The 24936-nt window shown below is 40.8% G+C and overlaps 1 protein-coding gene across 3 annotated transcripts in view; it reads right to left on the bottom strand.

Moving 5' to 3' along the window:
• LOC138634136 (voltage-dependent T-type calcium channel subunit alpha-1I-like) overlaps window positions 1-24936 on the bottom strand; it is a 75498-nt gene that overhangs the window by 8119 nt on the left and 42443 nt on the right. For 2 of the 3 annotated variants that reach the window (XM_069720792.1, XM_069720794.1), the window contains exons 19-32: window positions 23836-24014; window positions 23239-23365; window positions 22695-22820; window positions 22468-22557; window positions 22070-22262; window positions 21328-21479; window positions 20156-20265; window positions 17577-17710; window positions 17212-17282; window positions 14067-14145; window positions 12833-12954; window positions 10578-11024; window positions 6566-6715; window positions 1682-1819 (exon numbers count right to left, since the gene is read on the bottom strand). In XM_069720792.1, the coding sequence (XP_069576893.1) occupies window positions 1682-1819; window positions 6566-6715; window positions 10578-11024; window positions 12833-12954; window positions 14067-14145; window positions 17212-17282; window positions 17577-17710; window positions 20156-20265; window positions 21328-21479; window positions 22070-22262; window positions 22468-22557; window positions 22695-22820; window positions 23239-23365; window positions 23836-24014 (2118 nt within the window). The remainder of the gene's footprint in view (window positions 1-1681; window positions 1820-6565; window positions 6716-10577; window positions 11025-12832; window positions 12955-14066; window positions 14146-17211; window positions 17283-17576; window positions 17711-20155; window positions 20266-21327; window positions 21480-22069; window positions 22263-22467; window positions 22558-22694; window positions 22821-23238; window positions 23366-23835; window positions 24015-24936) is intronic. The other variant, XM_069720793.1, reaches the window with a different exon arrangement.

The following is a 24936-nucleotide window of genomic DNA, read 5'->3' as shown; positions in this document are numbered from 1 at the left end:
GGACTGATCGGGTCCCACATGGCATTAAAATGGCGGACTTCAAAGATGGCGGACTTCAAAAATGACGGGTCACCTCCAACCCAATATTGACAACCCAACGGTAGGTTAAAGTTAAACCAACCTAAAATATGACCCGATGGCATCAGACCAGCAGCTGGGAGCATGTTTTAGTGTGTATCTGTAAACCACGTGGGAGCCTACAGCACAGCCATGAAAATAATTTAATGATGGTAATTTGTTTTGTTCTTCCTGGAAGGAATAATATTAGTAAATGAAATCATCAGTGAGCCTTTGTTGTTGTGTGTGCCTATGTTCTCCGAGGGAGTATGCCAAAGTGCCAGTACACTATATATATGTCATGTGTAAAATAGTGGCCATACTAGGATGTGGCACTGTGAGTCTGTGCCGCAGTCGTCACTGCATCATATCTTTTCTCTAAAGCTTTTATCCTTTTTTTTATTACACAAAGTGTGATGCTGTTATGAAACTGGATTTGCTTTGGCTTAAAATTCGGTGTAAAGATAACGAGCAGGTATACAGCCCAGCAATATTACCCCTGTACAGACATTAAAGCAGGTGCTCACACCCTGCCTCTATGTCACTCACATTGTTTGAAGGTTTTTTTTGGTTTCTTAATACATGCTTTGTTTTTTGTTTTTTTATATGAGAAGTGTAGAGACAAAATTTAAAGAAAAGCCAAAACAAGAATTGTTATTGCTGCTGTCAGTTGAATATTGCAATGCATTTAATTTTAGTATCAGCTCACAAAACATTCAAAGACTGCAGTATGTGCAAAATGCTGTTGCCAGGCTGCCAGATTTTACTGCTTGTTCTTAAAGCCCTGAATGGTCAGGCTCCTGTCTATATCTGTGAGTTGTTAACCCCCTATGAGCGTCATCGCTGCTCGATATCCTCCAGCAGGGCCCTGCAAGTGGTGCCAAAGTCAGGACTTGTCACTTGACCTTCACTGTTCGGGCCCCTCAGCTGCGGATCTTCCTGCCCGGAGTTCTCAGGCAGCTAAACTTAGTATCTTCTTTTAAATCTATTCTTAAGACTCACTTTTATCGAGTGGCTTATTCTTAACTATTGCTGCATCTATCTTATTCAGTCTTGTTATATTGATTTTTTTGTTTGTTGATCTTTTCAATGCATTATTTGCTTTCATTGTATGGCATTTTCTAATTTTGTGGTTGCAAGGTGCTACATAAATGAAGTAATTATTATTATTATTACTTCAGAGCCAACATTTTTAACTAGTATGATCTATATTCGGCGACAGATTAACGTCCGACTCCTGGCATTGATTAAACGTCTAACAACACATTTCTGTTCCTCAAAAGAACATATTTAAAAGTTTTTTCCAAGAAGAAAATCCCCAAATGCCTTAAAGTGGCTTACAAATATGGTTAGCAAATAAAAAACCCACATGGACATCAGACCAAGGTTAAAAACATGATTTTCATTGGAGGAGGTCTTTTAGGCTGAAATCGGGGGAGGTGTATATAGCCTTGGTATTCTTGAAAGACCTACCTTGCAGATAACATCATGAATATATTGGTATGCATATCAGTCCTGCACATTTGTTCTCCACATTTTTCAAGGCTTTAAAGAGATTCTTTATCTTTTTTTTCCAGAGCTATAGATAATCATCTCGCCTCTCCACCTCACTGCTCATACGCACCTTGCCCTCTCTCGCCAGCAGCTGATAGGCAGTGTGTTCGTCCAGGCTGAGGTCATCTGGCAGCGCAGGGGATGAAGACTTGTCTGAGAGTTGCTCTGACTTTAGCGATGCCTGCTCAATCTCTGCCATCCTGATCTGCTGCAAAGAATTGACTTCAGTTATTCATGTCTTTAAAAAGATTGAGAGCAGGAACTGCTTCAAACTTACCAGAAATTACTTAGTAGAGCTCATCAGTGCCCAATTGAAGGATTTGTGATTTAGTCTAGGGTTCATAGCAACCGTGACTTCAGTATCTTACACATAAATTCATAAAGGTTCAGTCTGATTTCTTTGTTAATACAGCATCTCTTAAGGCCAACAATAGCTGCATTAACAAGATAGATAAAAGCTCTGCCAAGCCGCGACACGGTTCACCTGATGCTGACAATTCAAAGTGGCCATAATGCTGTGGCACCTGTCTGTAAAGAGAGCAGGGTGAGAGATTTCAAGAAGTAGCATTACTTTGTCATCAACAATGGAACAAAATGTTTTCCAGAGGTATAAAAAAAAAAAAAATTGTGAAGAGAGAGGCTGAATGGGAGGCGAGAGGCAGACATCCAAGCAGTGCAAATACTGAAGGTGTACGTGAGGATTCTTTTGTGTGCACTGCAGTATCACGTATATCATGTATATGCAAGAGAGTGGTGAGATGTGAAGCTTGGTGTTGTAGGCATCAGAACCGCATAATTCTACACCAATAGCCAACTGTGTATATTTCCAAACACAACGTACATTCAAATGTTGTTGTAAGATATCTCATCGTGTTTGTCATACTCTCACACCTGTACAGCAATCCTAAAGAGACAACATTACCAAACACAAAGCAAATGGGATGCGACAACAGTGTTACGCTCTCTCTTGTTTGTTCCAAAGCTGGCTCCGGTGAGGTTTGTTTCATCAGGACTGCAGGTATCTCAGCCCATATGGCTGCTGAATTGGTTTTAAACGATCACTGCACAATCCTTCTGTGAGCTCAACCTTCTCACCGGCTGACACTCTTCTCCGCCTGCCCTCTTGCAGCACCTTTTTTGTGCACAATTTCAAAACATCCTGTGAACAGTGAGCTGGAGTGGAATTTCAAGGTTCTGTCGGTGCCGTGATGCGCTCAAGCAATGTTTCTTTAAAGAGACAGAACGATAAATAGCCAGAGAGACGGGAATTAAAAGGGCTACTCAAAAAAAGGCCAAGTGAAATCCAATGAAGTGCGGCCGGTTAGCGACATAATAACACGTGCCGATAGGCGAGAAAGACAAAGAGGTTCATAGAGAAAGATTCATGGCTGATATGAGGCAGTAAATTATCACTGCCAAAAGCCCCGAAGGAGAGAGAGGAACAGAGAGATGGGATGAGGGAAGGCAAGGAAGCAAAGCAGAGGCACAGCAATGCAACTCATTAATCTAAAGGAATACTTTGCAGTTTTTCTGTTTTGTCTCCATACATTGGCCCTCACTAATGCTACGTGACAACACCATATCTGCGACCTGCTCGGTGGCTCAGAGGCGGGCTGTAAATAGAAAAGGTCCCTGCGAGTCCTCAGCTGGTAAATTCATTGACAGGTAACGGAAACTGGAGCCTTCCTCTTCCTGTATTCTTGGCTGTGCCTCCAGCGACAACGAAAAAGCACAACGGGTATCGAAAGAGTTGCTACACCGTTGCTTCCAAGGTAACTGCAGGAATATTGAGCGCTTCCCTAACAAGAAAAGGGACTTTGGCTCGAACCAATTGAAAGCATCCACCATAGCCGGCAGCGATGAGGCAAGGTCGTGTGACTAAAAAGAAAGTACGCGTGGCTAATATCTCATGACCACATCGTATGGATGATGCTACTCAGAACATAGGAAGTAAATCATATGGTACAACCCAAGTGCACCTGCGATCAAATTATAATTTCCTGCAACACACACATGCAACAACAGACCCTCCGCCTGCTCTTTTATCTTGCTGTCTGACATACAATAGATGCTTTATCTGATTTGGTAGCTATTTCAGTGTTTGTCATAGCTGCAGCGAGGCAGTAATTTGTGTTTGCCTATCAAATGTGGAAGCACAATCCATAACAACAGTGAAATTCTGCTACTTCTTTCTCCTCTATATCTGCTGGGACCATTGGTTTGTTGAGATATACTGTACCAGTGTATTAGAGTCCATTCAGTATCAATACTGTCACTTCAAAAAAATGTGACATTTGCCTTGTCAAGGTGTGGTGTATTTATTACTACAATGTCAAATAATATTATATGTGGTCAACATTTTACACTTTACAGTTGTTTGAACTATTTTCTTTAACTTTGGCTGAACCCTTCCAAAAATAGCGTAGGTGGAAAAGATGTTCAGGAATATTCATAAACTCTTGAGGAGTGGCTGTTTATACTAGCGACTAAATTCATTGCAAAGGCCTTCACTGCTCCACTGAACTGCTCCCTGAAGACTCGACTGCAGTGAGTCTCAAAGCTGTGGCTCATCCAAGTGCTTATTAGACCGTTCCTTGATGAATATTTCCACTGTCAAACACACTGTACCCAGGTGTCCTGCTGTACCTTGCTGTCCCCTTAAACAAAATAACATTGCACATAACTCTGCATCATCTGTCTGAAAACATCACACACTGACACCAGCTCTCTCTCTCACACACACACACAAACAAACACACCCATATGCAAGTCTGATAAGAGGGTAAATTACAGGAGAAGAACACTGAATTAGATACAGTAAATCAGAAAATCAGAGATAGACAGTAGGGAGGCCGGAGGAGTGGAGTTACACATGGAAAGAGGAAGCATATAAAAGAGGGAGGAAAGATTGATGGTTTGACAGCATCTGCAGACAGGCAGAAAACAGAGCTGACAGGTGAGGAGGTGTAGAGCCCAGTTATTGCTTCTTCTGAGCTGACCCGCTGCATTTTGTCATTGTGATGGACAACACTGACACAGCACGGCATGTTTGGGAGTTTGTGTTCTATGCAGGATCTCCTGTTTACAAAACACCCTAAAATATAAGCACAAGTGAGGGAGATTGTTGGTGCGTGGGTGCATGCATCAAGGATGGTTGGATGTGTGTATGCATGCAATGGGGCCTCATTAATCTATATTTCTGCACGTATGGAAAGTTAACATTAACCTACATTGAAGGGTTTAATTAGGGGCTGTAATTATTTATTAGCACATACAGGAGATGACACACTTTACAAAGCACGAGCTGCAACACCACTTTCCATTCAGTGCTTTGTGTGATGAATGAAGCCCTGTGTATATCCATGGAGGTACGTGCAAACAAATGTTCCTGTGCGTGTCCCTACATGCATGCAGTCTGGTCCAAAACATCATGGTGTGTGTGTGTGTGTGTGTGTGTGTGTGTGTGTGTGTGTGTGTGTGTGTGTGTGTGTGTGTGTGTGTGTGTGTGTGTGTGTGTGTGTGCGCGCATATCAGTGTTTCTGCGTGCAGCAATGTGTAAGTCTAATATGTGTGAGTGTGTGTGTATGCACTAGTAGAGTTTCATGTTTACTAGGTGTCGCAATTTACTTTTTGTTCAAAGTAGTAGTTTGGCTTCGGAAGTTTTTGATGCAGGCTAAAGTCAGATTTTCCACACCACACACGAGTCAATGAAACCCTGAACTGTATGTTGGCACATGCTGTTGCCTGTACACTTAATGCACATTTGCTGAGGTATGTGTGCAGAGGCAAGTTGTATAATATTTCTACCTTCATATTTATTTGGTGCCTGCATCCAATGTGGATTTTTTTTAAACTGTGTTTATTTCTATCCAACACCTCGAGGCTCTTTTACAAAGTATCTCAAAGCTAAAAATGAGTCCTAGTGGGCCCAAAACTTCTTAGAGTGATGTTTGCTTGTACTTTCCAGGTGCAGGGGTAAAAACATTTTGTAAATTAAGGTGGTTTTATCGCTACCAGGAACGAGGAGAACTGCTGAGCTGCCTTAATCTGAGATGCCCAGCAGATGCACAAGAAAAACAAAACATGGTCACTTTGCAGAAAACCAAATCTTAAAAATCAATCAAGAAACTGCAGGTGTAACAGCAATGTTGTTTGGCCCCTCATTTCAGTGAGTGCATTAGTATTTCAAAGCTTCGTAGCTGGCCTGCTCCTTCCCTACCACTAAAAGTGACAATGAAACAAGCTGCCTGGTTTTGGTGAATTATGGAGCATAGCGAGATGCCCTGTCTGACCACAGCAGGTAAACCATGGCAGCTGCATATACACTACGGATACTCTTACCTGCGACTTTCTTTTAAGGGAAAGTTTGGCCAGAAAGTCACTGGGATTTGTTGCTGTTTTTTTGTGTGTGTGATTACATTATAAAGTGTCCAAATGTTGCTAAATTGGCAACAGTGGGGTATTTTTTTTTTTTTTAAACAGCCTTCCTACTGTGAGGGAGAGTATTTAAATAGCAGTAAATTATTCCGTGTGATCAGTAGGAGGGATTCTCAGATGTTTAATTTAAACATATTGTAAATGAGCCTCCAGGTTGGTCCTTGAAACCTCAGCAGGTAAAGCCTGTCACAAAAAAAAAATTAAAAAAATCGATCCACTGAACTACAAAATACTGTAAACTGCTGTCAACTAACTGTTTAACTAAACTAATTGACGCCTGTAGTTCTGTTTGTCTTGTAAATTTAAACCACACGGATTATTTTATTATCTGAGAATACTGTCCTCCTCAGTTCCGTGTGAGGGTGTGTGTGTGTGTGTGTGTGTGTGTGTGTGTGTGTGTGTGTGTGTGTGTGTGTGTGTGTGTGTGTGTGTGTGTGTGTGTGTGTGTGTGTGTGTGTGTGTGTGTGTGTGTGTACATGGCATACATGCTGGTATTCACGTGTGTTCAGGGTGGTACCTCTTGTGGGTGGCCCCTGCAGTCTTTGCAGATGGGTGGAGGAGAGGAATAGTGGTGGAAGACCGAACCGGAGAGGTTGTCGATCATCAGCATCTCCCCCTCCAATGTATCCTTGATCAGGAGAGATACGCTGTCCAACCACTGGCTCTCCTGGAACACATACACACACACGCACACGCACACACACACACACACACACACACACACACACACACACACACACACACACACACACACACACACACACACACACACACACACACACACACACACACACACACACACACGGACACATACACACGGGACGCAGGCCGGAAGACCAGAATGCACGCAGGCGCAAACAAGTGCACATGCGGACATGCGAGGACAAAGAACACGCAGGGAAATGCATACACCATCGTAAAGGTTACAAAAGTGCCTTTGTGCACACGCAGGTATGCTTTTGCACTCTCTTATACGCTCACACACGTATGCCCATGGTCACTCATGTGCATAGTCATTCCCACAAAACTACATTTCACATCACATACACCTTCATTTTTAAAAAAAATTCCTGCACAATAAGAAAGCATCTCAAAGAGTTTGTGTCAGAGATTTACAAAACAAGTCCTTCTGTCATTCTGTGTTGGCCTTTAGGGTTTTAAAACACTTTTGTCTTGGGAAAAAAAAGAGTCTTCAATAATCTAACTCCAATCCTTCATTAGCCAAGTAACACATAATTTGACTATCAAAGCCGTGAGCAGTGAGCGGTGCAATTACATTTGATATATCACCTCAATTAGGCTGTTCAATACCTTGTTGAAACAATTTAAGATTTAAGCATTTGCTTTGTGCCCTGGGTATTATTAGGTTTAAAGCAATTTAGCTGAAATCACTCAGGGTTTTTTCTACGATTTAAATGATCCCTGCTTGCTTGAATCTCATCTGCCAGATTGGTTTCTGTGAAAAAAACAATCTGGCAGAAAGAGAGGAAACTACCGACAACAGAAGGAAACTACTTTTAAAAAAAAAATATTGCTGTATTTCTTGGCAGTACACTGTATTTTACAATGACTTGGATGCACTGTGCCTGTAGCGCATTCTTAACAGCCAAAATAACTGTATTACATCAGCAGATACATCCCAGAAGATACTGTGAAATAAGGTCGCTCCTCTTCAATCCCCACGCACGCCTATTTTCATAACACATTTCTACAACACTGCTTATAGGACTATACTTAGATCTGTTATGCAAACGCACATTTCTGACTCATGTGGTTATATTACAATCACTCATGGTTCATGTTTTGAAACTGAGGGGGCTACGGATTCAAGAGACAGGTTACTGTACTCCTGGCGATATAAATATACCTTAATCATGCTGGTTTATGAAACAGCATTGCAGTGCTACATTTTGGCACAAAAAACTGAGTCTGCTGTATCCAGCTCAATACATGCATGTATAAAAAAAAAAAACACACTCCTTTTCTTTCCCTCTCTCACACAGACAGGCCCAAGATATTCTATTCTGTGTAGGTGGAGAGCTTAATATAAAAATAATGTTTGATTGACTGTGGTGGCCTGTGTGCTGGCCTCCATTAATAACTGTATTAGTGGACAACAATAGGGCTCGTCTGCGGGGAATGGAAGTTGAGAGTGAGAGAGGAGAGAGCTGAAATTAATTACTGCCTCTATCTGACTGTCACTGGCTCAGCTATTATCTCTCCTCTCTTATTGCCTTACTATCTCTCCCTGCGTGCGTGCGTGTGTGCGTGTGTGTGTGTGTGTGTGTGTGTGTGTGTGTGTGTGTGTGTGTGTCCACTTCCTACTGTGTCTCCTTTAGTGCTTGTGCTATATATTACTTCACCATGCAGACAAAAAAACAAGACTCGCTCTGTCTAGTATGGTGCATTATAGAATATATTAGTTACAGCTGAAATCTTTCCTGAACTCTTTCAGTCTCCAGCTATCATCAGATCTCATCTGATCCATCTCTCTCTGCACTCTGAGCATGCAAGCATCCGTTTTATGGATGACTGCAGTAACCTGACGTATTGTTGTTGGAGGAACTCCTGGTAATATTGTGACAGTGTGTGGTAAATAACATAGCAGAATAAGTCTCAATGTTTGGGATTACACACTTCCTCACATGAGCCTTGTTCAACTGCACACTTAAAATGTCTCTCTGTCGCTCTCTCACACACATACACACACACACACAATGAAACCCCAGGACCTGTGCTCTGCATAAATTGCTGTATGTCGGGCTGCCAGAGCCCTACTGCCTCACTTGGGAGACAGAGCCAGAGAGAGGGGAGGCAGGATGCTGCCAGTGTGTTCTCCCTGCTCTGCATTAAGTTCTTTTGTCAGCCAACACTGAACTAAAAATGGCTCCGCGCGGCCAAGTTTAGCTCCACAAAGGTGAAACTCTTGATGGCAGCCGGTGAGTCATCTTTCTGTGTGTTTCTGCGTGGATGTCTCAGACTATCATTAGTGATTTCGTGATGGAAACGTGCGTCTGCGGAAGCAGAAAATGAGAGTCCCTCTTCTGACACACACACACATACACACACACACACACACACACACACACACAGATGGAGTGTGTGAAAAATGTAACCTGTGCAAATGTGAGTATACTAAAAGGTTAATAAAGCTTACATGTAAAAAAAAATTAAAAAGCTTAGCTGAGTAAGCGATTACAAATTTTCACCTCTCCTTGCTGACAACATTGGTTGCTATGACTACAGTGGAGGAAGATAAAATATAGCCCCGGCGGTCACCTGCATGATATCACTTTATCTGTTTTATTTTTGGAAAATGCCTTTAATCACTGCCTAATGTTTTAGCATTTCGATTAATTGGTTACTTCACAAAATTACTTTTGTGCAACGTTGCAACCAAGTCACTGCTAAGTGTCTCTTTCTTCCTCTCCTTTTCTTCTTTGTGGAACTGTTTAGCCTTCCCTGCCTTCCCCTCCCTCTAACTACAGCTCTAAAAGAATGAGGAACAAAAGTTTGAACAAATTAAACAAAAAGACTGAGTGACTGAGTGTACTCGAGCAATGTGGCTGTCAGTAATTTTTACTTTTAAAAAGAAATACCGCATTGAGTCTCGACCCTCTCTGACATCAGCACCATTCAAACTCTAACAAAAATGACATATTGTTTACCTCTTTTGTATCCCTCCAGCTTGTGCATCAAATATGTAATTTTCTCTGCATGAACTAATGCATTGATACTGTGATAAGAGAACTGACAGACAGCCAGAGAGGCAGAGAGAATACGTACAAATAGGGATGTCTCCTTTACGTTTTTTTCCCCCTCGATATCAATCCGAATCCTTTGTTATTCAGTATCTGCTAAAACTGTGTTTGATCCAATTTTTACATTTACCTGCCACATATTTTCCCACATACTGGGCTCAAATTAGGCCTACATCAAAATGATCAAACCTGCCATTACAGAAAATTATACATATTTTAGATATGACTGACAGAAGGATCACTGAACAACTATTTGGTCTGCTTTCTGTGGCGGAATGGACACTGCTTTGCAGTGCAGATGTACTGTAGAACTACTGGAGCACAGCTGCAGCACTAAAGAGGCATCACACTGCTGAAATCTGAAGCTAAAATAGGCGCACGGCATCTTGAACGTCTTCATTTTAACAGATACCGCTGGTCAATGTTGACGTCTCTCATTCTCCAGTTCATTGCTTACAACACGCTGTGCTTGGTATATTGTTCCACAGCTTTAAAGGAACACAACAAAGCATTACAGCTGAGATAACAGATCTGAATAATGTTGTGACTTTTATATCTTAAGGATCAAGCCACGATAAAAAAAAAAAATAAATAACCTTGATCAGCCCGATCTTGTAATTCGGCTTGAGGCAACTCTATTTGCAGATACAAACACACACCCTCACCCACGCACACAAATGGGCCTTTCACACTGTTACCAAACAAACCAAAATAAAAAAAATACTTGCACGCTCTCTCTCACACACACACTCACACACTCAGACTCACTTGTGCTGGTGAGTACAAGGTCCGGCTGGAGTCCCGGGAGTTGTACGGTCCCTGGTGCACGGCGGTCACCGCATGTCGCATCTTCCTCACTCCCTCTCCCATCTCTCCTCTGGGATCTCCTCTCTCCTTCATGCCTCCAGGCCCGGCTCCGGCAGCGACTAGTCCCTTGTCGCCCCCCCCACCCCCACAACCGGGGGCGCCCATGCAACAGAGGGTGCCCTGGGCCAGCTCCAGCTCAATTTCTGCATCCATCTCCGCCTCCTCTTGGGCCTCCTTGTTGGAGTCGTCCAGGTGCTTCATCAGCACGGCCACCACCACATTGATGAGCACAAACTGGGCGGTGAGCACGAAGGAGACAAAGTACATGGGCGAGATAAACTGAAGGCTCGGATTGCAGGCATAGTCCACATCGGTGCCGTGGTCTGGTGGGCACTCCCGCAATGTGTCCTGGTTAAGGCAGAAGATGAGGAGGGAGGTCAGGAGTAGTTTCACATGAAAGGGAACAATCGAAGTGACAAAACTGACAAGCCATCTGGGGTACCACATTCTTTTGGATAAAACTTTCTGAAGACAGGAAGTGGACCAAATTAGAGGTACACTGCAAGAAATACTACAAAGAATGTGAAGTTTAACATCAGATTTTGGTGACAGGTAATTTACGTAGCTGTAGTTTTCTTTTGCCTTTGAACTTGATAAGAACTTTATTGCAAGTGACTACAATAGAATATCTAATTGTTTACCTTTTACATCACTTAATAGAAAAAATATTTTTTATTTCTTAACATTTGGAAACATGGCAAAGCAGATAAGTCTGGATCTAATTGTCATCTTCCAGCATTGTGAGCCGCACAACCAACTTCATCAAAGTCTTTATTCACCTAAATTAGATTTTAGTTAATGAAAGAATTGTCTCACTCATGTTAACAAGGCTCTTTGTATTCACGGCAATGTGCATAATCATCATACACGTAATTGTTTTGCCTCTATGCAAAACAAAAGGAGGCTTCTTTTTTTTTTTTTTATCTTCTGGAAAATTATTCTGGTGGTTTTCCACTCTGGTTAACATGCGCACAGCGGAGTTCAGTCAGAGCAGAACCAAAGTGACAAGTGTTTTCTGGAGGAAGTGCACATATCTCACTCAGGCTGTGAGCACACATAACAATTTTAGGCCTCTGAGCTGAAGCTGGTCTTTTCTGACTAATTTGCCTTGACATTTACATACTGTGCTCCTTCACAAAAATTACCCCTTCTCTGCCTCCATCCCCTTTCCTTCCTGTTTCTTTACACATTTCTGCTCTTCCCTCATCCAAATCACCATTTTCAAAGACTCGCTCGCACGCACGCACGTACACACAGGCACACAGACATACATACATACATACATACATACATACACACACACACACACAGCTCTGCCTCCCTGTTTTCCATTTTTTTGCTGTAATTTTCCCTAAGGATGGGAGAACGCAGAGTAACCGGTCAGCTTTTATCCCCTTTCCTTTCCTCTCATCTTCCTGCTTATTACAGTTCACTAGTGCTTCCTTTTCTCCCCACTGCACTCTCCCTCATTATCTCTTCTTTTCCCTATCATCACTGCATGACTAATTACCACTCTGACTCACGTGCTTCACTCTAAACTCAAGCAGGCCGACCTCTCTCACAGCCCCGGTAGTAAAGTTGATGACTAAAATGAGATTTGCTCCGAGGGGTAGCATTTGTAGCCCGCTATCATCCACGCAGCCTGTATCCAGTGCGTGTTTAATGGTCCGTGGCCATGTTCTCTATTCTCTTCGCAGCCTATAGGTGTGTGGTAGAGAAGCGATAGCTGCTGCTGGAAGTAGATGCGAGTTGAGGGGAAATTGGTAGGTTTTTTTTTTTTATGTGTGTGTGTGTGTGTGTGTGTGTGTGTGTGTGTGCGTGCGATGAGGCCCAATAACTTCCCTTCTCATCAGGAAGGGAATCTGTGATCCTGGTGCTAAGCAAGCACTTTTCATTAGAGATCAGTATCATTAGAGAGGATGATAGGATGGTTGAGAAAAAAAGTTGGTCGCCTGTCTCTCTAATGCCATCTTTTTTCTTTCCTTTATAACGCAAACTTATATGAAGCTTGTTTATAACCCTGTTTACCGTAAACATCAGGTTAAGTCTATGTACCCCATGTTTTAGAAAACAACAGGTGGAAACCTTCCAAAAAAAAAAGAACTTTGGTAAAGTAGATTGAAGCAAAGAGTAACTAGATGAATAGAAGCTTGTACCTTCATAATGCCATTCCAGTTGTCGCCCGTGGAGACTTGAAACAAGGTAAGGAAGGCCATGCCAAAGTTCTCAAAGGTAGCGTGACGACTCATACCCTCACATGTGTAGTCTTCATTACAAACTGAGGGTAAGAGTGAGGTAAGAATGAGAGAAAGAGGAAAATGGATCAGGAAGAGATATCAAAAGAAGAGAAGAGTTGTGCATTTTAATAATCAACCCTTCACATGACATTGTTCCCAAAACTACACGGCATGCACCATTTCTGTCACTAAGCTGCCTGAATGACTCTCCAAACAAGCCAACCCAGCATTGACACAGTCTGTTATCCAATCAATAGCAACGTGACCAAACACTCTTTTTGTTTTAGAGCTTAGATCCCAAGATAATCTTCAGAATGGCTTCAAGAATGACACTTGCATTTGCCACTAATCCTTTCTCTGCTGCCAAGCTACAGTATGTTGCAGCTGCAGCACACAATAGAAATGTGACAGTTTGGAACATATATCTTTCAACTTGAATGAGGATATTTTAGGACAGTCCTTATGTATAAGAATGCTGGAGAGTGGGTTGGTTCCCTATTGGCTGTCTGACTGCAGGATACAAAAATTGGAAATGGAATTTAGTATGGAGAGAAAATAGGACGATTTTCATAACAAACTTAATCATTTGACATCAATATCTACACAAATCTTCATTCAAATGCTACTAAAATCGACAGATATTCTTTAGTTACTAGATATTTATCACCAACATTTTGACAGTTGTGTGTTTGGCAATGAAGTCCCAGTTTTGCACGTGATGTCAGTGTTTCAACTAATGACAAGGTGAGTGAAAATGACATCTCATGCCATTCTCTGGGGATCAAGGTTCAGGGATCAATCCCCAATGCAAATATCATATAATATGTCAACTTGCGTTCATAAAGTAAATTGTCTGCAACATTATTTACAAGGCTGCTTGGATCATCATCTTGAGTATACCTATCATTATTATGAATGACTACCACATATAGGATGTTTATTTTGTGTCATGGTAGAAAAGAAGAGTTTCAAGATTAGCATTGCGATCAAAGAAAAATCCATCCAGTGTCAAAAATCTCTCCAAAACTAAATATCCCAGATTCGGTGTACATACTCAAGTGTATCATCAAAACACCAATCAATGCCATATTGCTGTGACTAGGTTGTTACCGTTGGCAGTGCCAGTGAGGAACTGGATGTCATATGAACTCACCAAGTTCTCCAAAAAGCTCTACTCCTAAGGCGGCGTAGATGAAAAACAGCAGCATGAAGAGCAGGCCCAGGTTACCCACCTGCAACACATATACACATATACACATATATACATATACACAGATACACACAGACACACACACACACACATACAGAGAGAGACACACAGAGACAGACGCACGTGTCTTAAACCATTTAACAGCATTCAAATATGTGCAGCAACAAACTACTTCTGAAGCAGCTTCATGATGATGCTCTGGTTGGGTCAGTATTTAATGCACAGCATTAGTTATTTTTTAGTAAAGAACAAACATTTCAACAATCATTTTTAAACCTTAACCTAACACACATTTGTGTCAATATGTTTTCAAAGACCAAAAAATGTCAAGCAGTCATTGCTCGTAGGATCTGCAGTAAATGAGTCATAGAATAGAGAACAAGAGAGGTCTCAAGACCTCACCTGTTTTTCAAGGAAAATATTCTTGAGAGCTGCAGTTTGTTTTGTACAGTTCAGTCTAGGTAATAGTGCATCAAGGTTATGCCGATGACAGAGCTTGTTCTAAAGAAATTACAAGTTAACAGCTGTGAAATGAAATTTCAAATGAGGATGATCAAAGAGATTATGTTGAGATGTTTGTGTCAGAGTTGTTTGGGCTCCGTTTGAAGCAGGGTTATAAAAATGTCTCATTGTAAAGGAAAAATCATAGTGAAAAGGAGAGGTTTGAAAAAAAAAAACCTGCCAGGCTTAGAGGAAAAACTCTCAGTAAATAGAAGTCAAGTCAAACAATTGTGGCTGCTATTCAATTCAGGTTCCATTAAATGGAACTACAATGAAATTTCAGACAAGGCCCATTTCCAGCAAAATAAAAACTACTGCAGGTAAATTGCATTTATAAAAACCGTCTCCATCTCAGTCAGGTTTTGAATATCTTGGTTTCTTTTCAAAATGCATCCAAAATTCACTACAGTGGTTATTAGTTTGGGTCAATGGGTGAGCACTCATTAAGAATGATTTGTGTTTTAATGATAATAAAGGACTTGACATAAATGGCCTGATATGATTCACCTGGTTAGTCTTTTCGTTTAGTCTTTTACGTTTAGGATAATTAATGCAAAACCTGTAATATGAAGTGAAAAAAATAACAAAATATTTGCATGCCTTGAAGACAATAGAGACATTTAACAGAATGCACTAAACTAAACTCATAAAAAAAAAAATGTAAATGTACTTCTGAGATAGACAAAAATGTCCTATTACTGACATGACTGGTATGTTGCCTCGGAGCAACACTGTCCTACGAGGACACTGAAACACCAAGATTTTCCATAGTGTGTGATGAGTTGAATAAGGACAAAACAACCAATTTATGGTTCAAAACATTACTAATCAAATAATAATGACAACTAACACTTCATGTATAAATGTGTCTCACATATCATTAAGCATATACTGTAACTAATGGTAGACAAATAGAGGCTGGTGGGCCAAAGATGAAGTGCTTTCCAACTGGTGTCACAACTTTTACACAAGCAGTGCGTAAATCCAAATAATGACCTAATAACATTCAATAATAGTCATTAATATAAATTAAAAACAAATATGATTGCAATATAATATTTAATGGGCTGCTGTAGCTCTGTTAGTGCCCAAGTACGATTGGAAAAAATGCATCTGCGTTTAAATGCAATCCGAAAAACACACTTAATATGAAATCAAATACTCTCACTAATACACATGCACTCAACAAATGCGTAGTCTTAATTACTTCCCCTGTTGCCCTCCAGGCAGAGCAAAGGGCTCAGTGTTAATGAGTTGGGGATCAATAGAAAAGAAAGACAAGGAATGTGTTCTCACTCACCTCTGCCTGTCCTCCTTTCACTACGCCACCTGTTTACACCCTCTGTTTGCTTATTTTCAACAGTCAATGAATCATCAGACTGGTGTGTGCTTTACACCTTTTTTTATGCCCTGACCTGTCAATCTAGACAAAGTGCCTTTCTTTGAAGGAAAAGTGAAATATGCTTGTTTGCTGTCTTGCAGAGGCTTAGCTGAGATTATTGATTCCACTTTCGCAGTTTTACAGTAAACATATAGGAGGAATAGCAGACAGTTATTTTAGCTTTGTTTTTATGTGGATTAAACAGATGATATTTAATATATACATGGTACATAAATAAAATATTATGTGTTAAAGGTGTTAACTTTGGATAACTGCGGGCTCCAGCTATTTATTGTAAAGACGTGACAGTCGTATCTTCTCAACTAGCGCTCTACAAAAAAAAGAAGCAAATAAGCATATTTCTAAAAATATCAAACTGCTACAAGTAATGAGGATGTCAAAGTCAGAACTAATACTTCAAGAAAGACGTCAGCGTGCAGTGACCACAGCTTTAGGCAAAGGTTATTAAACAGAACAAACACTGGAACACTGAAGATGTGATTCTGAAGAACACCCGACATGAAATTGCTATAATTGGATTCAAATATCAATATTAACAGTACATAACAACACATTTGATGCAGTGTGTCCTCTATGGTTTACATTTTTCAGTTTATGGTGCTTTAAGCAGTTATTCTCATTTCATCACATATCTATCGCTGTTTGGGTCTAAATTTAGTCTCAAGTGTGAAAACCGTGCCGTACCTGTATTAAATAAGTGCAGAGGTAACACCGTGGCGTGTTATTTCCCAAATTATTTCTAATTCATAAGATTATGCTACAAAGCAAACCGACAGAGAGACAGACGGCTGAACTTTTAGTGCACTGGAAGGGTTTTGACTGGGATGGCCCAGAAACTGTCTAACAGTTCACTGAGGACAGTTCACCACTAAATGAACTACAGACTGCTTTAAGACGTGTTTCTAGCTCACTAAGGGTCTCTGTGGGAGTCTGGGTGCTCTCTGTGGTGCTGAAAATAAAAACGAAGAAAGCCTCTGTGTATATATATATATATATATATATATATATATATACACACATACAGTATGTTCCCAGTCTGAATTAATTATCCATTCGCCTACAGGCTGAAAGAGAAGAAGGACTCACACCGCTCTGGCTATTAACTAAAACTGGCCAACTTTCTCTTGTGAAGTGTGGAGTGTGTGTCTGTGAGGAAAAGAGAAAAGGAAGATGTGTGAGTCGTACCTGAGGCAGAGCTTGGACTACTGTATCCAACAGGGCTCTCATCCCAGTTGCCATCTTCAGCAGCTTCAGCACTGTGTGAGGGAGAGAGGGAGATTTTATGTGTGGAAATTTAGGAGGAAATCCCACAGGATCAATTACAAACTAAATGGGGGAAAATTAAAGCGTGGAAAGGTCAGTTTATAACCTTGCACACACATGCTTGTGTGTACACACAAAATGACACTGTCGGCATAAGCTGCTATGCTCCAGCTAAATAAACAATTAAAGTGTTTCACAGTTTAAACAGTTATATTTATTTTATTTCACTTCATTTTATTTGCAGGAAGTGTGGTGGGGAGAGGACATGTACATGTGAGTATTTCTACCTCGTGCTATCCTCAGTACTCTCATGATCCTGATGATAGTGGGGTTGATGGGCAGGGCAGCGCTGATCTCAATCTCTTCCAGAGTGATGCCCATCACTGACAGGAGCACAATGGCCAGGTCCAACTGGTTCCACCTACCACAACAGTATAGAACACACTAATGTGATACAAGCAAAGCAAACATTACCACAAATGCACTGTACCTCTGAGCTTTACTATAAAAGGAGGCAAGTGGTTAGTGATCAGTTACCAGTTTGTTATCAAAAGGTTGAATTAAATGTGTCTTTGACTTTCATGTTTCCTCCACTGTTAGACCCAGATTCAGCCAACACGCACACAAGCACACAAGCACACAAGCATACTATCATCATCTATCTGGTAGTGTGTTTTTGTGTCACCTGATAATCCATTGACCCAATTCTAAAAGCTGGCCTGAGAGTCACCCCAGTCTATAAATCACACTATGCACAACGACTGCTCACGGATGTTGCTGACACGACACAAAAAGATACAAAGTGCCAGCTGATAACTGTGATAAATTCTCTCTATATCCGCCCATCTCGTTCTCATTTCATCACTCATTTGTCCTCTTCCTTTTTAGTCTTTGATCAGACCAGCTTCCCCTCCTCTGCACTATCTGCCCTCCCTCTGTATCTCTCTCTTCCTCTTCTACCTTATCTCTTCCACTAACCGTTTCTCCTTATCCTGTCTTACTCTCCTCTTTCTCTTCGGTAACTAAAATAGGTCAATGACATCAAACTACCATCAGTGTAATATAAGCTCCCAAATCTCTTTCTGCCTTAATTAGTCACCACATATCTCTCAAAAGAATAAGACATCAGTTTCATCACTGTGCACATTGGTGTGAGTGACAAATCAATTAGTCTGGGCTCCAAGTAAGTGAACACACCAGTGGTGAGCTGTTTTTCCATGGAGATCAAACAAAGATGAGAACAGTGAGATGGAGAAACTGAAAATGTGGCAGTATCACATGCAGAGAAGTAACAGGCAATTTGATTCTGTTGAGCAACATTTTTCCAATTAAACTGCCAATATCTCACTCAATGAATTCATAAAATGAAAGCTTGTCTTCAAATGGGAGCTTTGTTGATTGAAAATGATTTTTATTTGCACTGATTAACTTGATGGAAGGAGAGAATGATAGATTGACTTAGTGGTCACAAAAGAAAACCTCAAAATAAATAGGATATTTTTGTTTTGTTTGACAGAACTGATGATGTGTGCTGAGTGTCACAAAATCCATATTTGCAATACAACCTGATAAAAGAATGCCTCAGAGCCACCTCACATATTTCAACATATTTCATAATCCTCCATGCCGTCAAAGCTGTTCTTCCTTATTCCCGCTGTAATGATCAAAGCAGAATGTGGATTTATGCAGCCATTACAGTTTGAACTAAATAACTGTTCATTTTGACATTATTTATATTGTATGTTAACTCAAGAGATGATAGTATGTGTGCCTAGAGCCCTGACAGTCTCCTTTATGTTAAATATTTTTTCACATCATATATGTGATAAGTGACTTCGTTGGACAGACAAATAACTGACATCTGACAGAATGACATTGTAATTTTTTTGTCATATGAAGCTCATTTTTCTGTACATAATCCACAAGGTGCTTCAGAGTACGCCAATAATATGAGCTGACTGACAATCATCATGCCACATACAGTACAGTCTGCCTCTGGGCAGCAGATTAATACATCCTCTGATGACTTAGGGATTTGCATTCTAAGCAAAAATATATTTTTATATTTGCTGGAACTATTTTGCTTTTATTCCAAGACCCCCCCCCCTCAAAAAAAACATTGAAAACCCTTGTCTTCAACAAACTGACGTGAGCACATCTTTAGCTTAATCTCTGAAATGAGGGCTCTGTTTGCTCTGCACATCTGACATCAAACTTCTACATTGATTATTGATGTGTGGATGGACAGTCTGCTCTCAAAGGATGCCATAGCTGTGGTAGATTCATGATGTGCTAGCTTTACCTGGCAGAATTTAAAAGGCATCTAACTTTGGCTAGTTTTTCAGAAGGAGGTCCAGACAGAACCTTTTGATGATTGTAGTAACCTTTGCATGCTATTGCCGTTTGTGCTGTGGCAGCTAATCTCAAAGCGCCACACGTGTTTAACCGGAGTCAGGTAGTAAAATGTTCTTCTTTTCCTTCTTTTGATGCTTAACATTGGTGGGAAAACAGCTTTTCGGAGCATCAGTGCCACCTTCTGGCGACATGAATGCATTACTACCAGGCCCTGGTAAAAAAAACAACATAAACAAAACGAGGGAACATCAATTATTTTTCAAGACAAGACAATAAACTACTTGATTTTTTTTTATGATTTAATAATCATTTGAAAATGTGAAAATCAGGACCCATCCCTACAGTGAGTGGATGTGTTTTGCAGTGCTACCATACTATCCTGTATTAGAAATACACGTGTACACACTGCTAGGAAAAAGTGCGTAGATACACTTGTTTGGATGGACAGAGAGCGAAACACTTCCATACACAATCACACCACAATCACAAAAGCTATTAACACACACTATACCTCTCTTTGAAGAAGCGACGGAAGCCGAAGGCGATGAGTTTGAGTACTGATTCCAGCACAAAAGTGGAGGTGAAGAAATAGTTGCAGTACTTCAGGGCAAGATCCAGAGACTGGAAAGACAGAGTAAAAAAGAAGGCATGTGTGTATGTGTGTGTGTGTGTGTGTGTACATGTGCAATGGGGTAGAGGGAAGTATCAGCAGCATCAGCAGAGAGATACTGTAAACTGAAATTGTTCCAATGTGTTTGTAGAGTAAAATCAAATGTGCCCGGGGCCAAAACAGAGCATCCTCCATTCACAGCACCAGAAAACACTCGCACGTTATGTCCCTTAACAAACACACAGTTTTAAGCAAAACTATATTTGCAGAGTATTCAAATAATCCAGAGGCAAGCATGTTTTAATTGTTTTAAACCCATTTCGGCTTCCTATTACTGCCGAGGCTAGATTCGTTTGCTGCCTGTTTTTGTCATTCATAAACAGAGCTGTGTCTTCTAACAAGTGGGAGGCTGCCAAATGTCAGGACCAACAGCTGCCAAATACAGCCAAGACCTGTGATATTTATCTGATGCTCGGTCAGTTTGAGAAAGCTCGCTCCATTCTAAAGGTCAAACGGGCTTCTTATCTGAAGGATAATCACTTTTCTCTCCCTCGCAAAAGTGCAATCAAACTTTTGAACCTCCATTCGTCACACATGAATGGACAGATTCATGGACTGTGCAGCTAACACCACTGCGACAGCAACCCACGTCAAATCAGCAGTACAATCACAGCTCCTTTGTGTGGACTGCTGCTACTCACAACACATGCTACGGAGACTGGATACAGTTTTCATGGTGGTTGACCAGTCAGTGGTGCCTTTTTAATACGCGGCTGTTTGGATGGAGAAAGGTAGAAGACTAGAAGCTGTGGGCTGACGCAAGGGAAAAAAACCCACAAAGGTTTGATGGACATTAATACTCAGCCTCTCTACTGAGATGGCGCTTGTAGGAGTGTGTTTCAGCTTTGGGAACAGGCAGAGGTAAGCTGAACAAATCACCTAATGTGAATGCACAGACACAAAAACTGGACCTTTGCCCACTGCGCTCCCTGAACATTACATAAGTTGTTCTTAAACCCTCCAATGCACAAACACACATCTCCGCGCACACACTGTTAAACCTTTCTTCTTACATGGGGTTGATCGTAGTGCTCTAAGGACATGGTGATGACGTTGATGCAGATGATGAAGGTGATGATGAGGTCCAGGTAGTGGTTTGTGCACAGTGTGTGGATCATCAGGCGCATGTGGCCATAACTGGAATAGTAGGGCAGCTTCTGGGCCTCTGTTGGTCAAAAAATAAATATTAATGCAGCTTTTTACCAGAGTTTGGTAACTCTTGTCTCATGATATACAGTGATCAACCAAGCTGTCTTCAACTTCAAACCAGTATTAACACAACTTATATCTAACCCAGTTTGTAACAAACTGCTCTTGTTATTCAAGAAATGTACAACAGATGACCTCCAACGTAGCAGAGTTTTTCCAGGGAAGACCTGCTCCATAATGAGAGCTTCGAAACGCAAACTTAAAACATTTTGCTCAAGCTAGAAGCACTAAAACCAGAGCAAAATTGCAAGTCTCACTTCCAACTCATTTTACAGCACAAGTGTTCATCACTGTTGATCTCAGCTCTTCATGCTAATAGAGGAAGTTCTACAAGTCCTTGTTTTGTTTTGAAGCATTTTGTGTTTTTTGCATCACTGGATCTTACACATTTTTACTTTATCAATGTGTACCTGCATATTTCCTAACAGACCCCTCATCTCTCTCCTTCAGTCACTCTATTCCTGTGCCCTCCTCCAGTTGCTAATGCAGCTTTCCCCCCCTTTTCATGTTCTACTACCCTCCCCCCCTCTCAGTCATCTCTCTTACTCCTCCTCTTCTTCTCCATGCGCCGCTGACGCTTCTCCTCGCGCCTCTTGGCCTCCTCCACCTCCTGGTGCTGGCGGCACTTGTGAAAGTTCTCCACCACCACGCCAACAAACATGTTGAGCACAAAAAAGCTGACGATGAGGAGGAAGGAGATGAAATACAGCAGCATCCATGGGTTGTTGTTGGTCACCGGCTGGGATTGGGGCGTTGCGTGTGTTTGTTTTTGACGTGATTTAATGTGAAATGATGTAAAAGTTTGAAAAAGAAAACAGATATGAGAAGAGAAACAGAAGAGGAGTTACTCAGATATAAATGTTAAGATATATTCTGGATGGTGAAGACTGTGCCTAAAGTTTTTCTAAAAGAAATGTGCTGCTCTACAGCTTATGCCCATGTACCTGTTGGTCTACACCCACAGCATCCAGGCCGTGGTACATGATATTGACCCAGCCGTCCTTGGAGGCAAGTACAAACAGGGACATCAGAGCCTGGAAAACAGCAGGTGGGAGAAAAACACGGTTACCCTTTTCTTTATAAAACAGCACAGTGCAGATTGTTTTATTATATACGCATCCCTACAAATGTTGTACACCATGTACATGCAGAAAACATATGCAACGCTCACCTGTCCCAGGTTGTCAAAGTTGTACTTATGGTGGACCCACTTGTAGTTGGCTTGCAGACAGTCAGACTTGTTGGTGATGTTTTTGACATCGGGGCCAAAGCAGTAGAAGAACTTGCCTTTAAACAGCTGTCAGTGGAAGAAGAAGGTTTTGATGGCTATCTGATTATTCATATAAAACAGAGAATTAAGCCTTTGTGCAGCACTCTGATGAGATGAAAGGGTGTGCTTGAGTGAAATAATGAGCTGGTCAAAGATCCCGCCAGTTGGAAATGTTGTGCAGTGATGAAAGAAGCAGGAAAACAATGAGAGTTTACTTAAGAAGGACGGAGACAGAAATGCATGTGGGCTTCAAAGCTATTAAGAAGAAAAGGGAGGGAAATATTTCAATTTTTTTTTTTTTTTATAATTATAGTGATGGAAACCAAAGTGGACACAAATAGACTAGCTTATTAATGATACATTTCGTGCACATGATATACTCAACTAAATAAGATATGCTCATATGCTCTCATTGTGTATAAAACAGCTGTTCTTTGTTACCTACCTGAACCCCAAGAATGCCAAAGATGATGAAGAATGCACAACAGATGAGGACAATGTTGCCGATAGGTTTGAGGGACGTGATGAGGGTCTCCACGACCAGCTTCAGACCTGGAGCTCTGCTAATCACTCTGAGGAGGGGGGAGGGATAATCAGAAAATAATGATTAAGAGAGATAAAGGGAGTAAAGCACAGGATGTTTATAACAAATATATTTGGTATAAAATCGTTTTTTTACAGGTATTTTTCACGGTATATTATGTACAACATCTTAGATGCTGGCAGTGATGGATGCTTATTGCTTCATTTTACCATCGTTAAAATTGGACTGATTTGATCAGAGATTGTACCATTGAAGAGAATATAATTGATTAAATACATCTTATTTTTCTGCTAGCTGTTAAGATAGTTGATTCATTGTGCAAATTCATTTTAGATCTGATTGGAAACAGATAATTTTCCTTATGTATAACCTTTTGAACTTTTACAGATAAAACTGTGTACATAAGGCCCAGAGCCTCAGTTCACAACATGATATTCAGCAAATGCAAATAGCTACAAAACAAATATTATAAAGAAAGTAGCAGGGCTTTGTGCATACCTGAGGGGACGCAATGTTCTGAGCAGCCTGAGTACTCTGAGCACACCCAGGATCTTTGCCCCTCCCGCCATGGACACAACGATGTCAATCAAAGATACAAAAACCAGGAAACCATCCAGAATGTTCCAGCTGCTTCTCAGATAAGCCTGTTCGCCAATATAGAAACCCATGGAAACCACCTGAGCATTAAGAAAGAGGAGTTGAGGCAGCATATTAGAGCATAGACTTCACTTGCCATATAGCAGCTTAAAAATAATCACAGATAAATTGTCCGTTTCTGAACCAGCTTTGCAAATTAAACTGACAAATGTTTGAGAACAATTTTAATGTGTAGCACAAAGTAAAGCAAGGTGAGGAGCAAGAGGAGAAAAGTTATCAGCAGCTGGACGACTACAAGTTGTTCATACTAACTATAAAACACGTTATACACATACACAAACACATACAAACAAATACACACGCCTGCCAGGAGAGCATCCAGAACAGACAGACTTCACCTGACACATTAACAGAAATATTCAGCAAAAACACACACAAATGTCATCTGTGGCGGATACACACACAGTGATGCTGCACTGAGTGCAAAGTTGGCATTGTGTTCCCTGTAATATTCATTGGTGCAGTAAGCATGGCCCAAAGGCGATGCCTTTATCTTTGTCTTGTAGAAATATTAGCGTGAAACCATTTGTAGGCCCTTTCCTCCTCTGTGAGTTAAAAAGTGAGGCATGGATATTATCAGGCATTGAAATAATCCTGCACACAGATGGATATTGTGGTTTTCTAAGCAGCAGTTGGAGCATTATGCCTGCTTTTGACATTTGAAACTGTTTGCCAAGTGTTGGGTAAATCTTTGGAGGGCCAGTGGGCGCTAGTATGCAAACATCACGATGGTTGAGAGATCAGTGGCTGGTAAACATCTCATGTCTGAATGCCAAACTTCTCATTCACCTCAAATGATGAAAAGTAAACTGAACTTTCTGATTTAAACATCCATATCAGTATTTGAATATTTCTGTTATGCTTTATAGTCTATAAAAATCAAATCTTAATAGTAATATATATATATATATATATATATATATATATATATATATATATATA

The sequence above is a fragment of the Brachyistius frenatus genome, unplaced genomic scaffold (assembly GCF_029030835.1).
Source record: "Brachyistius frenatus isolate BFR_SWC_R1_liver_20210118 unplaced genomic scaffold, ASM2903083v1 Contig_251, whole genome shotgun sequence".
NCBI classification, from domain to species: domain Eukaryota; kingdom Metazoa; phylum Chordata; class Actinopteri; family Embiotocidae; genus Brachyistius; species Brachyistius frenatus.
The sequence above is the reverse complement of the archived record's forward strand: the minus strand, read 5'-3'. Positions and strand labels throughout refer to the sequence as shown.